Source organism: Garra rufa, chromosome 21 (genome assembly GCF_049309525.1).
Source record: "Garra rufa chromosome 21, GarRuf1.0, whole genome shotgun sequence".
Classification (NCBI taxonomy): domain Eukaryota; kingdom Metazoa; phylum Chordata; class Actinopteri; order Cypriniformes; family Cyprinidae; genus Garra; species Garra rufa.
In genome coordinates this window covers 22,282,837-22,294,953 of record NC_133381.1, presented here as the reverse complement: position 1 = coordinate 22,294,953, position 12,117 = coordinate 22,282,837, and the positions used below count along the sequence as shown (strand labels likewise).

At 33.3% G+C, this 12,117-nt stretch overlaps 1 protein-coding gene across 1 annotated transcript in view; it reads left to right on the top strand.

Annotated features, from left to right (window-relative positions):
- The window catches only part of strn3 (striatin, calmodulin binding protein 3), a 35,311-nt gene that overhangs the window by 2,861 nt on the left and 20,333 nt on the right, over positions 1-12,117 (top strand). Inside the window, exons 2-4 of the mRNA XM_073826671.1 lie at positions 9,817-9,920; positions 10,008-10,081; positions 12,030-12,108. Of these exons, the coding sequence (XP_073682772.1) occupies positions 9,817-9,920; positions 10,008-10,081; positions 12,030-12,108 (257 nt within the window). The remainder of the gene's footprint in view (positions 1-9,816; positions 9,921-10,007; positions 10,082-12,029; positions 12,109-12,117) is intronic.

Genomic DNA, 12,117 nt, shown 5'->3' with positions numbered 1-12,117 from the left:
TGAGCAGTCACATCAGGAATGGGCCTGATTAGCGTTATCTGGGTTAGCTCAGGGTTTGTAGGTCATGGTAGCACCATCTTTAAAGCTATGGCTCTCCAACCATTTAAGATTGTCAAGTGCATGTTTTCTATTTTCACATGTATATAGATCTATTCATAAGCTTCTTCATATGTGACCCTGGACCACAAAACCAGTCACGAGGGTCATTTTTTTGCAATTAAAAAAGATTTATACATAACTAAATAAATAAGCTTTCTATTGATGTATGGTTTGTTAGGATAGGGCAGTATTTGGTTGAGATACAACTATTTGAAAATATAGAATCTGAGGGTGCCAAAAAATCAAAATAGTGAGAAAATCACCTTTAAAGTTGTCCAAATGAAGGTCTTAGCAATGCATATTACTGATCAAAAATTAACTTTTGATTTATTTGCGGTTGGAAATTTACAAAATGTCTTCATGGAACATGAGCTTTTCTTAATATCCCATTGATTTTTGGCATAAAATAAAAATTGATCATTTACAATGTACAATGTTCACCTGTACATTGTGTTTTTGGCTATTGCTACAAATATACCTGTGCTACCTAAGACTGGTTTTGTGCTCCAGGGTCACATGTTAACATCTGACAAGTTGTAACTGCAATCAACATGATTACTAAACAAATCACAGTCACACTTAATCAGTCACAGGTTTTCAACAGCATTTTTAGCTTTTATTTTATACATGGTTCCCACGGGTCCTTGAAATCCTTGAAAGTTTGTGAAAAAAAAAATTTCAAGGCCCTGGAAAGTTTTTGAAAATGAACATGCATAGATACAGATCCTTGAAAGTGCTTGAATTTATTTTGTGCAGGACGTTTTCTGGAAAAAAAAAAATCCATAATTATTCCCTCCAGTCCGCTAATGTGTTATTTCACTAACATTTTGTGGACTATGCATACTAGCTTGCTTGATTTACGTTATTTACGTTCATTTACGACAAATAGAATATCAGATCAAAAGGTTTTTTTTGCATAGTTGTGTTTGACACATGAAAACTGTAACAATGTATTTTACAAAGTAACACGATGTAACCTCGCTCTTACTTAAAATGAGTCCCCACATTAAGTCCTTGAATTTAAGAATATTGGACCTGGAACGTCCTTGAAAGGTCCTTGAATTTAAAGTTAACCAAGGTGTGGGAACCCTGTTTATAGTCAAGTGCTATTTTACTAATATTTGTAAATACTTATTGTATTTATTAATATTTTGAATTGCCTTTTATTTTATATTTTCAATATTCATTTTAGTTTTAGTAGTTTTGTTGTTGTTTCTTCCAATTTAGCTTTATTTCTACCTCCAGTTTTATTTGTAGTAAATTTAGTACTTCCATTTAAACTTAGTTCATTTTAGTTAATTTGCATCATTTGTTTAAGTGTTGAAATAAAAATTAGAATCTAATATTTATATATTTAGTGCTGTCAAATCGATTAATCGCATCCTAAATAAAAGTTGTGTGTGTGTGTGTGTGTGTAAATATTTCTTAAATATGTAAATGTGTGTGTACATAAAAAATATACACAGTACACACACATTTCTTTTGTAAGCGATTAATCATGATTAATCGATTTGACAGCACTAATTTCATCTTTATTTGAATGAACAAAGATTTGTAATAGTTGTACTTTCAGTCCTTTTTAAGAATAAATAAGCAATATCTTGCGTTTACAACAAAAAGCTGAATAAATAGTCCCATAGTGAAACTTTAACAAGTCAGATTTGATGAACTCTTGTATAATGGTGAATGTTTACATCATATCACGTACGTGGCATCCATTTTAATGAGGCATTTAATAGCAATATTATGCTTTCTTAAATAGCCTGACTCATCTGAAATATAAGTTCTGTTTTAAATGTGCTATTCAGTTTAATTTATATACACATTTGACTTATATAAACACTGTACTATTACATTTCCAGTATATTTCCATTGTACTATTATTAAACCCATAGGGTCCCCTCATTCAGCTGTTTTTCTCCCACAGCACAGATTATTTTTAGTGTCTGTGTTCAGTTCGCACAGCTGAAACGCTGTTCTGCCGATCTTTAAATCTAGTAGGTGACAGAGATTTCCAGCACAAGCATCATGCTTGGGGCTGTGAGCAGCCAGCTGTTCCTGACCATATGTGTACTAGCCATCCTCACACTCTGCTGACACTAGCAATGCTGTTTTAATACAACAGTGTTCCATAGTATTACCTGCCAGCACTTCAAACTGCTTAGGAAGTGAGAATGAAACTGGATTACCAAAAAAAATGTAGGTCTAGTCAAGTTAGTCCAGAATGTAATATATCGCATTCAATGCTATTGATAAATGCTTCAAACTTTAAAACTTAGTAAGGTGAATTTCTAATGGGTTAATGCTCTACTAATACTGACTCATTAATATTCAGTTCTTAATGCGCGTATCCCATTACAGAGGTGAACCAAGTAGTAATCGGATCGCTTCAAGCTGCATGTTTGTTTGTTGGAAAACTCTTGAGTGGTGAACTTAAACTTTACCAGGGGATGTTTTAAGATCTGGTGTCTTTTAGAGAACTTATGTATGATATGGGTCATACTGGGCAAATGGAGATGTTTTGAGGAAGCGCTTGTAGAGCTGAAATGGATATCATCCGCATATTATTTACCAGGCGTGTTATATTTCAAATTTTTTAATTGCTTTTCTTGCTCCTCACCCTTTATTTAGTCTATCATTATCATCAGTATTTTGTGGTTGTTTGGTTTGTGGTTTATCAAGTTTCTCGGCTGATGTGTCAGCATCAAGACTCTCTTGGTCAGCTCTGTCGGACTGCCGTTAAATGCTATGACCATTTGCAACTTAGGAAAATATGAGTCCTTGATTAACAAAAAGAGGAAGCTGAACCAAAGAGGAGTGAAAACAGTGACCATTCACTCAGTCCCTGATGCAGCTTTACCCAGTATGACTAATACTGCAGATGTCTTCAGTAGCCTCATTATACTATAACGTACTTGCTTACTCACTGAATAGTTAAACAAGCTTTGTCAGAGGTTTTTGAATTAGGCAATACTATGCAGGAGCAGCAGTGTAAGAAAAGAATTTAGGCTGGGTTTTGACACACATTTTACATTTTGATTCCACTCTGATTCCCAAGATTTCCAATTCGATTTGATTTGAATCGATTCAATATTGATGATTTTGGAAATGTGATTATATTAATCAGGTACACATGCCAAATTTTTCTAAAAAAAAAAACATGTTGTAAAATGTATATGAGAGTCCTTTAGTGTTACATTACTATAATATTGAAGGTTAAAATTCACTGATTTGTATACAAATGCTTAAATCAAACGTAAGTTTTTATAACAATAAAGTTACAGTTATATATTATATTTCTACTCCAGTTACTTTTTTGAAATATAAACACTTGGATGGTGGCTGTTATAAAAACTTGATTTATTCAAACATAAATTAAACACTGAAGAACAGTGAAAATTATAATGAATATCTTATATGGTGCATATATTTAGCAAAAGAGTTCATATTTCTAGCTGACTGGCGAGTTTATGGTACAGATATGTTTTTCTGGGGTAAATTTGACATTGTTTACCAGCTGTTATATTGGCGTCTTGGCTTGAAAATACTGATTGTGCGTTGAGACAGGATACAGATTTCAATAAGTTGTATTTATTTTATTTATTTTTTAATTATTAACATGCCTTTGGATGTTTATTCATGTTTATTTAATGCTGAAACTGGTATTAAAGTGGAGGAGATGATCAGTTTGTGTGTGCTTCTCTTGAACTGAGACAATGCAGCCATCTGTCGCTCCACATTAAACAGTGGCAAAACGGAATTTATTGTTTGAATACTAAAATAAAATAGACAGAACTTTGAATCTGAGATGTTGTTTCATATCAAATACAACAAAGCACAAAGCTTATTGTGATTTATTGGAGGAGAGGCGTGCTACAATATATTGTTCATTACCTGAAAACAGGCTAGACCAGATTCTTGGGATTTAAGAATCGATAATTTCTTTTCAGCACAATTACAGGCTTGAGATAATGTTTAATTAGTTTATTAATTAGATTTTTGGACAGGTTAACTACAGCACAGTACAAAGTTTTTTTTAAGAAATACTTTTATTCAGTAAGGACACATTAAAATGATCAAAAGTTATATTTATATAATGTTATGAATTGTTTCTTCTTCAAATAATTTGTTATTTTGGACTTAAAAAATATATATATATATTGGACAGCACAACGGTCTATAACATTTTTGTTTCTTAAGCACCAAAATCAGCATTTTCTGAAGGGACATGTGACTTTAAAGACTTTAATAAAGAAGATTCAACTTAACAAGAATAAATGACATTTTAGGATATATTAAAGTTGAGAACAGTTGTTTTAAACGGTAATAGTTTCACGATATTACTGTATTTACTGTATGCTCAAATAAATGCAGCATGATGAGAATAAAATACTTTTTTTGAAAAACATTAAAAAGAGAAAAATCTTACAAACCGCTTTTAAACAGTAGTGTATAGACATTGGTTTTGGATGATGCATAGAATGAAAGATGTTGAAAAAAGATACTTACATGATATATGGGTTGTTCAGGTCAGGCTGCATGTGAGATTGCAAAGTGTGTTAACTTCGAACCAAGCCATGCTCAAACAGAGCCATTTTTTTTATAGTGCTACAGGGTTTGTGCTTTTTGGGTAAATCAACTTGCACTTGACAGTTCAGCTTACTATTTAGTAGGGATGGGGGGGAAATCGATTCACATATGAATCGCGATTTAGACAGATTCTAGCAATTCGCATCAATTCACAAATTTAAAAACTGATTTTCTAGTTAAAATAATAACATTGTCAAATATTATTAATTACTGATCTTTTGTTTTGTTGGGAAGTAGGGATGTGCCCAAATAGTGAATCCATATTCGGAAAGGCACGAACATGGTATTTTTATTAGGGCACATCCCTAATAAGAAGTTTTATCATAAAGTTAATAGTTAATAGGAAACCCAGATTTCAGAGTCAGGACTACCCATACTAGGGCTGCTTGATTATGGCACAAATCATAATCATGATTATTTTGGTTAATATTGTAATCATGATTATTTAACACGATTATGACTAGGTCCATAACATTATATAATGGTTAATTTAAAGATAGCAATACAACAGAGAAAAAAAATACAATTGAAAAAATGTTTTGTTTTATTTTGAAAAACGTCTAAAATAGTCTAACAACCTACTACAGAAATTGAATGCAATTAATTGAATGTAAAATAAAATGGCATCTTCACTGTAAGAATGAAACATGCTTTGTTTCTTATTAAAACTACAAAAGTCCTCTATTCAAGAGCAGTAAGTGATTTTTTTTATTTTTATTTTAAGCACAGAGGCGGAGAAGAAATATTATTTGTTGCCGCTTTAAGAGCTACACTGATTCAATATACTGTCTGTTACACGTATTTTCATTCTCAACTGTTTATGATCATTTAAAGGAACACTCCACTTTTTTTGGAAATAGGCTAAGACTAAGACCGGTGGAAATGCAAAGCATTAAGATTAGGAACTACACTCCCATTCCGGCGTAATAGTCAAGGAAGTTTGCTGCCGTAATATGGCTGAAGCAGGCGGAGTAATACCAGGCAGCACATGTGCAAATGCTAAACTAGCTGGGAACTAATTTCTGATAATACTCCGTCTGCTTCGGCCATATTACGGCAGCAAACTTCCTTGACTATTACGCCGGAATGGAAGTGTAGTTTCTAATATTATCAGCCTAGAAACTCGCAGCTTTGCATTTCCACCGGTCTTAGTACACGATATAACTACAGAAGAGTCAAGTTTTAAATACAACAAATATGGAAACTTGTTGGTCATTTTTGAACGCGATGCTATTGATCTAATAGGATTCAATGATCTATGCTAAGCTATGCTAAAAGTGATATCGCCAGAACAGGAGAACGGCTGAATGGATTTCAAAACGGTAAAAATCAACTTATTAACTCGGGGGGAGTTGGAGAATGAGCCTATTTCCAAAAAAAGTGGAGTGTTCCTTTAAGACATAACTGACAAGGGTTTACATGAATAATCACCCAGCGCCTCATTTTGAAATATTTGTGTGTGTATTTGACCGTTTAGGCGCGCACTTTGAACTAAAAGATAACTTTACGTGTCTGTGTTCTGCTCCGCCTCTCAGCGCGTACACAGAACAGCGGAAGTTCTCTTTCTCGCTTTTTTAAACATCAACCACGTCTCGTTTTATGAAAGTCATGTTACATGATTTTGCTGATTTGCATGTGAAATTAGGCTTTTATGGAGGAGCGAAAGCGCACTGCTGGAAAGGGGGCAGAATGGGGCTCAATAATCATTTCATCTCGATTTCTGTATTTTCATGATCGTTTGAAGAATTTCGATTAATTGCACCGCCCTAACCCATACTATAGACTGGTGTGTTTTTGTATCAAAATACTGGTGCATTTGATGTCCATTGTGCACAAAAAAATATGACGAAAAATCATGAAACATGATATAAAATCTTAAAACGTTTTTCAGTTTAATCGTGACCCCAATAATCGCTTTGAAACAATTTGTGCGGTACCGAAAGATTCCGACCCCTGCTATGTAGTGGCCTTTTAAAAGATGTTTTCGTCTAGTACAGTTTATTTCAGGGTCAAGCTGCTTTCGTAAGAGTGTCTGTCTTAACATCCTTGTCTATTGAAGGTGACAGGTTAGTCAACAGTAGAGTCGTCATTAGCTTGTAATATTCACTGCTGTTAACTCTTTAATCTGACAACTGTACGGTGGAATGTGTCATGCGTCGGTGAGGGCTATTCTTGCCCCATGCACTGCAGCTTGCTCCTTTGTAAGGCTCTAGTTTTGGCCAGTGATCTCACTATGTTTCCCCCGGCCTGCCTGTGAGGCGTCTCAATGGAGTGACCTCACACATTGATTCCAGCGCCGTGAATGATGGGGGTGGATTGTGAAAGCACACTTCTGCCAGACGCTTGGACAGCTCTTCTCAAGAACTTTATCACCTCATGCTCTCTGCTGTGACAATCAGTAATGCCATAGTTACTGATTTATTTACAGATGTATTTCGGTCAGTGGACGAGTCTGTAGTTCAGAGGTACATCTTTTTGTAATCAGATCATGAGCGCTGTTATGGGGTCGTACACATGGTGTGCTTTTGAGTAGTGCAGGGCAGGCCTCGGTGTGTCAGTCTCGTTCCAAAATGTCCGTAGTCTGAAGACAAGTACGGACAGCTGTCTTGTGTGAAAGCTCCGTCCAAGAGCGTGATGGCTTTCAGCACCGGTGTTCTTTCGCTGGCCTTTTCGCTCTTGATTTTATTGGAGTGTTATAAAGTTAATTCTTTTCACAGCAAATTGTTTGTGAAAATTAACATTTGATTATGCTCCTAACCTGTATGTAACTTCCATAACGTGGAACACGAATGTCATCGGAGCAATTAAAGTTATTTTCATGTTTTGGCCTATAGCTGATAAATGTCACAGTAAAATTCTATACTATTATTATAATCAACTCAATTATTATTAATGCTACAGTTGATTTTAGCGCAATTAGGCGTCATCAAAATGTTCAGTATTTAAAATGTATACTCTCTATGGGATTTACCTGAAGATTATTATTATGAATTATTATTGTTTGAAGTGATGATTGTACTGGTAATCCAAATAGAAGAAAAGAGTATGCACAATTAGTCAACCTATAAAACAAAACTTGATATGTCATCTTAATATAATATATACTGCCGCTCAAAAGTTTGGGGTTAGTAAGACTTGAAATGTTTTGTAAAGAAGTCTCTTTCGCTCATCAAGGCTGCATTTATTATAGAAAAAAACTGTAATATTGCAAAATGTTATTACAATATAAAATATTTTTTTATTTTAATATATTTTAAAATAAAATTATTCCTGTGATGCAAAGCTGAATTTTCATCAGCTGTTACTCCAGTCTTAAGTGTCACATGATCTTGCAGAAATCATACTAATATGCTGATTTATTGTTCGAATTATCAATGTTGAAAACCGTTGTGCTGCCTAATATTTTTTGGGAACCTGTGACTTTTTTTTTTTTTTTTTTTTTTTTTTTTTTTTTTTTTTAGGATTCTTTGATGAATAACAAGTTAAAAAAAACAGCGTTTATTAAAAAATATATATATATTTTTTAATTAACAATAAATAAATGCTGTTCTTTTTAACCTTTTATTGATCAAAGAATCCTGTATTACAGGTTCCAAAAAAAATATTAAGCAGCACAACAGTTTTCAATATTGTAATATTGAAGTATTAATATTAGTATATAAATATAATAATAAATCAGCATATTAGAATGATTTCTGAAGGATCATGCGAAACTGAAGACTGGAGTAATGATGCAGAAAATTCAGCTTTGCATCACAGGAATAAATTAAAATTTAAAATACATTCACATAGAAAACAGTTGAAAATTTGAAATAATATTTCACAATATTACATTGTTTTTCTGTATTTTTAATCAACATACAGCCTTTACGAGCAAAAGAACCATTTTTTAAAAACCATTAATTTTACTGATCCCAAACTTTTGAGCAACAGTCTGTGTGTATGTTTGTGTATTAATTGTAAATAAATTATTTTTTTTATTATTATTATTTATTATTTTTTTTATATATTTTACAGTTCATTCAGCCAGTATGGACTAATATATCGTCGATATTTATTTATTAGGCCTGTCTCAGCAAATATTGACAAGCAGTTGTGATTTTATCTCTCCTTTAATTGTTACATTTTTAATTAGTTGACAGCCCTAGCTGTTATATATGTTACAATATTTGTTGTCATCACTTCTTCCGGGGACCTTTTTCTGTTTACAAAGTATTACACAATGCTCCTTCGCTATACTGCTCATCAGATATTTGAGTTTGATGGTTAAATATTTTGGTACATGAGGTAAAGGTAGTGTTGACTCGATCAATGGACTGGCGTCTCACTGTCCTGCATGCTGTGCTGTGTTTCACAAGTCAGAACGAAATGTCCCTAAAATGTCTTTTAAAAGTGAAATTTGACAAGTCTTACTAAACCCTGTGTTTCTATCTGTCATCATGTGGTTTAGAAACATTGTATCATCGAACTGTTAGGGACAAGTCCACCTCACCTTCCCTGTTTCTACAAAAACCGCACAGGATGTCCTAATCTGGTTTACCTGCCAAACAAATGAAGTTGTCATGAGAGCCTGCAAGAGCTCTTTTTCTCCAGGAAGGTTGAGGGTTTGGGTTGTCTATAAATACCCCCTCCCCTTGCCTCCTCTCATTCACTTCCTGGCCTTTAAGAGGGGTCAAGTTGCACAGCTGCTCTCATTTGCTAATGTTAACCTGCTCTGTAGAGCTCTGTTCCTCTGGGCCATCGCCTGTCAGTGGCCTTGTGTTTGTTCTTCTTTAGAAAATAGGAGATCTGTGCATTTTTGTTTTTGGTCCGGAGATTTTTCAGGGCATCTTATAAGCAAATAAAACTGGGTTCTGGCTTGCATTCAGACTGATTTGCCAATCGATTCAACTGATTTATTAAAAAGAACTGCACCAATGTATCGATTTGTTTACAAGAGCGTATTGTGCCAAATGTTCCCTTTTCTGTGATGTCAGCAAGGGCTTTGCTATTTATTGTCAATATATTATTTTACTGCCAAGTCTTTCTCATAACATGCAATTTACAAGTTGTCAACTCAGCTAAATTATATAAACAATAGTTTAACCTCTGTCACATGTCCTCTTGACCTTCTGTTTTGTCTTCCAGGCCCGAATAGCGTTCCTCCAAGGAGAAAGGAAGGGTCAAGAAAATTTAAAGAATGACCTTGTTAGAAGAATAAAAATGTTAGAATATGCATTAAAGCAAGAAAGGTTTGTAGCTTTTTTTTTCTAACATTGCATTTTGTTTGTATATGTATATGTGTGAATTTTAACAGAGGTTCTCTCTTCTGTTACCAGAGCAAAATACCATAAATTAAAATATGGGACAGAACTAAATCAAGGTGAAGTGAAAATGCCTAGCTTTGAATCAGGTAAGTGGACACAACCTACTTTTGAAAATGTATACATACACTACCATTCAAAAGTTTGGGGTTGGCAAAAATGGAAGGAATCGCAGAATCCGATCATAAAAATATAATTTACTGCCAAATTTTGGATGAATAAATCATAAGTAGGTCAGTACACTTAAATCAAAATGTAATATGGACTAGTGTCTGAATATTAAGCTGACAAAATACTATTTAAATATGAATCCTGCATGTTTTGTGGGTCTCTGTCTGAATGAGTGTCGCAGATGCGCAGTTTCGTTTATTACACACATACTGAAGCGCGCCTCAATATATGAGCACATGAACGCATGAATATAATCTCTAGAACTGCTCTGAGAGTCACTTCATGAGTATTTTACCGCTTCTTGTGAGAAAAACTATCGTCATATATCCAAACAGAAACGTAAAGGTCTTCACAGCAACCCGCCAAAATAAAAGTTTGGTTTAACTTGAAGAAATTGTGACTGAAAGAAATATCTTACTGAATGTAATTATAGTACTACTGCTACTAATAATTTAATAATTATTAGAACATTATTTTCAAGGTGTATTATTAAACTAGAAAATTGAAAACGCAACACTGCATTTCTAAAAAAAGTTTTTTAATGAATTATGTTGAGATGTTTTTGATTATTAAAATGTAACTGTTAAAATGAAATGCAGAGAACTAATAAAAAAACAATTTGGTAAAAATAAAACTTTAAAAAAAATAAAAATGCATTTCATAGGGCCTTAAAAATGTAATATTTGTTTAAATATTTAATAAATCACTGGCAAATTGTGTAAGTTTCACGATTTAATTTAATTAGACATGCTTCTTGATTTAATTTAAGCAACAGAACTGATTCTAGAAGAATTAAAACAAAAAATAAAAATGGGAAAAAAAGGAATTTGCCAAAAAATAAAATGGAATTTCATAGGGCCCTATGTTAGAAGTCTCTTAAGGCTGTCTCTTTATTTGGTCAGAAATACAGTACAAATAGTAATATTGTGAAATATAATAATAATAATTTAAAGTGGCTGTTTTCTATTTCAAAATGTAATTTATTCCTCTGAATGCAAAGCTGAATTTTCAGCAGCCATTACGCCAGTCTTCAATGTCACATTATTCTTCAGAAGTCATTCTAATATGCGTTACTTCTTAATAAATATGTCTTATTATTATCAATTTTGAAAACATGCTGTTACTGACCCAAACCTTTGAACAGTAGTTAGTATGTGTATATACAGTACATGTGAGATCCTGGACCACAAAACCAGTAAAAAAATAAAAATGCATTTCATAGGGCCTTAAGTTATTTCATAGGGCCTTATGTTAAATCTTGACCCTTGTATAACTGGGTCAAGATTTAACTTAAGGCCCTATGAAATATCTGAATAAATAAGCTTTCCATTGATGTATGTTTTGTTAGGGTAGTCTGAGATACAACTATTTGAAAATCTGGAATCTGAGAGTGCAAAAAAATCAAAATACCGAGAAAATCGCCTTTTAAAGTTGTCCAAATGAAGTTCTTAGCAGTGCATATTACTAATCAAAACTTTGTTTTGATATATTTACAGTAGGAAATTTACAAAATGTCTTCATGGAACATGATCTTTACTTAAAATAAAAGAAAAACATTAGTTTTGACCTATACAAAACAAAAATTGCCCGTGCTACTTAAGACTGGTTTTGTGCTCCAGGGTCACATATGTTTTGTTCTGCATTCACTGATGTGGTTTTGTGGGAACAGAAGGCTGTCATCCTCAATGTAAATTTAAGACGAAATGTCATTTACATGTCTAGCGGGAAGATGAACGTATTACAGTATAAAATGTTTGAGCAGAGATTATTCGGGGTTCATTCTGAAGTGCTGCATATAGTTATTCTTTATAAGATCTTTATCATTTTTTCTTACATTTATATTGTTTGTTTTGTTTCTTAAACAAGATACCAAAGATACAGAGGTCTCTGCTATACCTCAGAACAGCCAGTTAACGTGGAAACAGGGCAGGCAACTCCTCAGACAGTAAGTTAG